At 42.7% G+C, this 1,721-nt stretch overlaps 1 protein-coding gene across 1 annotated transcript in view; it reads left to right on the top strand.

The window, feature by feature from the left end:
• The first annotated feature begins 575 nt into the window (after positions 1 to 575).
• Positions 576 to 1,721, top strand: part of echdc2 (enoyl CoA hydratase domain containing 2) — a 6,697-nt gene continuing 5,551 nt past the window's right edge. The window contains exons 1-2 of the mRNA XM_010768906.1: positions 576 to 893; positions 1,506 to 1,573. Of these exons, the coding sequence (XP_010767208.1) occupies positions 653 to 893; positions 1,506 to 1,573 (309 nt within the window). The 5' untranslated portion in view covers positions 576 to 652. The remainder of the gene's footprint in view (positions 894 to 1,505; positions 1,574 to 1,721) is intronic.

Here is a 1,721-nt window from a genome sequence, read left to right as displayed (position 1 = left end):
TGTGTGCTAGTATGTGTGTTTGTCTCTTGTGAAGTACAAATCCCACTTTGAATCTTGCTGAGTGTAATGGGAACGGATATCAGGAAGGGCAAAACATCCTGATACATAAAACACATTTCAGGCAAGAATACAGAAGCGCTAACGGGAAGTGAGATAGTTGTCTGATCTCAATTGTCTAATCACTGTGCAGGTAGATGGGGGAAAAGTATTGCCAGGATCATTTTTGATGTTCATAAATTCTCCATGCATACTAAAAACAAGGCAAATACTGTAATTAAAAACAACCTGTTTATATTAATTTGCATGGATCCATTCCTGGAAAATAACCTGAATGCAAAGTGAATGAAAGTGCAATTGAATGCACTTCAGCCTCTTGTGGCCAAAATAAGTATAAAACCTATAACAATAACAAAAAAGGTCTTCATGGATCAAAAGAAAATTAAAGAACCTAGAAATCTTATCCTGGGTCATACTAACAGTGTAGCTCTGAGATGCACTGCCATGTGTGAACCTTTTGGTTACTGCTGTTTGAAACCAAGGTCAGCAGCTGCCAGTTACATGAAGTCCCTCCTCCTTCAGGAAGAAACATGCACCCTACTTCCTGCAAGTTTCCTAGTACACAATATTCCTGCCACTGAAAACTGAACCAACAATGGCAACTATCCTTCGCAGATTCGCAATGCCCGGGTGTTCATCGAGGCGGTGCTTGGGAGTGTTTCTGCGGGAAATGCACAGCCGGACTTCCCCTCTGAATCCCCGGGACGGACCGCGACTGCTGGCCGGTGGCAGTATCCCTCTGACGGCCTACAGTCGCACACACAGCCGCTGGCAGCACACAAAGGCGGCGGATCCTCCAGAGGTGGAATTACATCGGTTAGTGGGGGAAGATAATGGTAGGGATACACTTACATGTGATTCGTCATTGTTCAAAGGAACACGGATACACTCTCAATTCTGTAAACGTACACATGCACTGTTTGACAGGCACCTCTCAGTCATCCACCTGATACCTCAGTGTACTGTATCTCCTGTAGGAGATTTAAACGATTAAAACACGCTATATTAGCACGAGTGCTGGTAATTATGGGATGTTATGTTGTAATGAGAAAGCGTCTCGTTGGAGGTAATACAGATCATCTATTATTCTCTTTAAAGATATGTCCATCCATCAGCCTGTTTATTCCTCTTTTCCCCCCAGTTTGTCTGAGCACAACATTTATGGAAATGTTGTAACTATATGGAGGTCCACTCTTGCCAAGTTGATACATAAATCCGTTCAATTGTATGCAACATGATCAAATAATTAGTTTCTAAGTCAGTTTTCAATCAGGGATGCAACTAAAACTTTTTTCTCAGTAAAACAGTGAACAAACACCAGTCAATCACATCCATTTCAATGTTAAACCGTCTGTGTGTTGTTTCGTCAGACACTAATTTAATAACGACATAGTCATAATTTAATGTTTCTTTATCCCTTTCTCTCTCCTATTGCTCTCTCCTCTCAGGGATAGTGGAGGTGTTGATGTGCCGACACAAGGCAAGAAACGCTCTGGGCTATGTGTTCGTGTCACAGGTGACCTGACTTCTACCACCACACACACACACACACACACACACACACACACACACACACACACACACACACACACACACACACACACACTCTTTCTGTTTCTGTCTTGCTTTCTTAAAACACACTCTCCCTCTCCTCAGGCGGCAAA

This window comes from Notothenia coriiceps, unplaced genomic scaffold, assembly GCF_000735185.1.
Source record: "Notothenia coriiceps isolate Sejong01 unplaced genomic scaffold, NC01 NC01_scaffold00006105, whole genome shotgun sequence".
Classification (NCBI taxonomy): Eukaryota; Metazoa; Chordata; class Actinopteri; order Perciformes; family Nototheniidae; genus Notothenia; species Notothenia coriiceps.
Note: the sequence above shows the minus strand (reverse complement) of the source record. Positions and strands in the feature narration are given on the sequence as shown.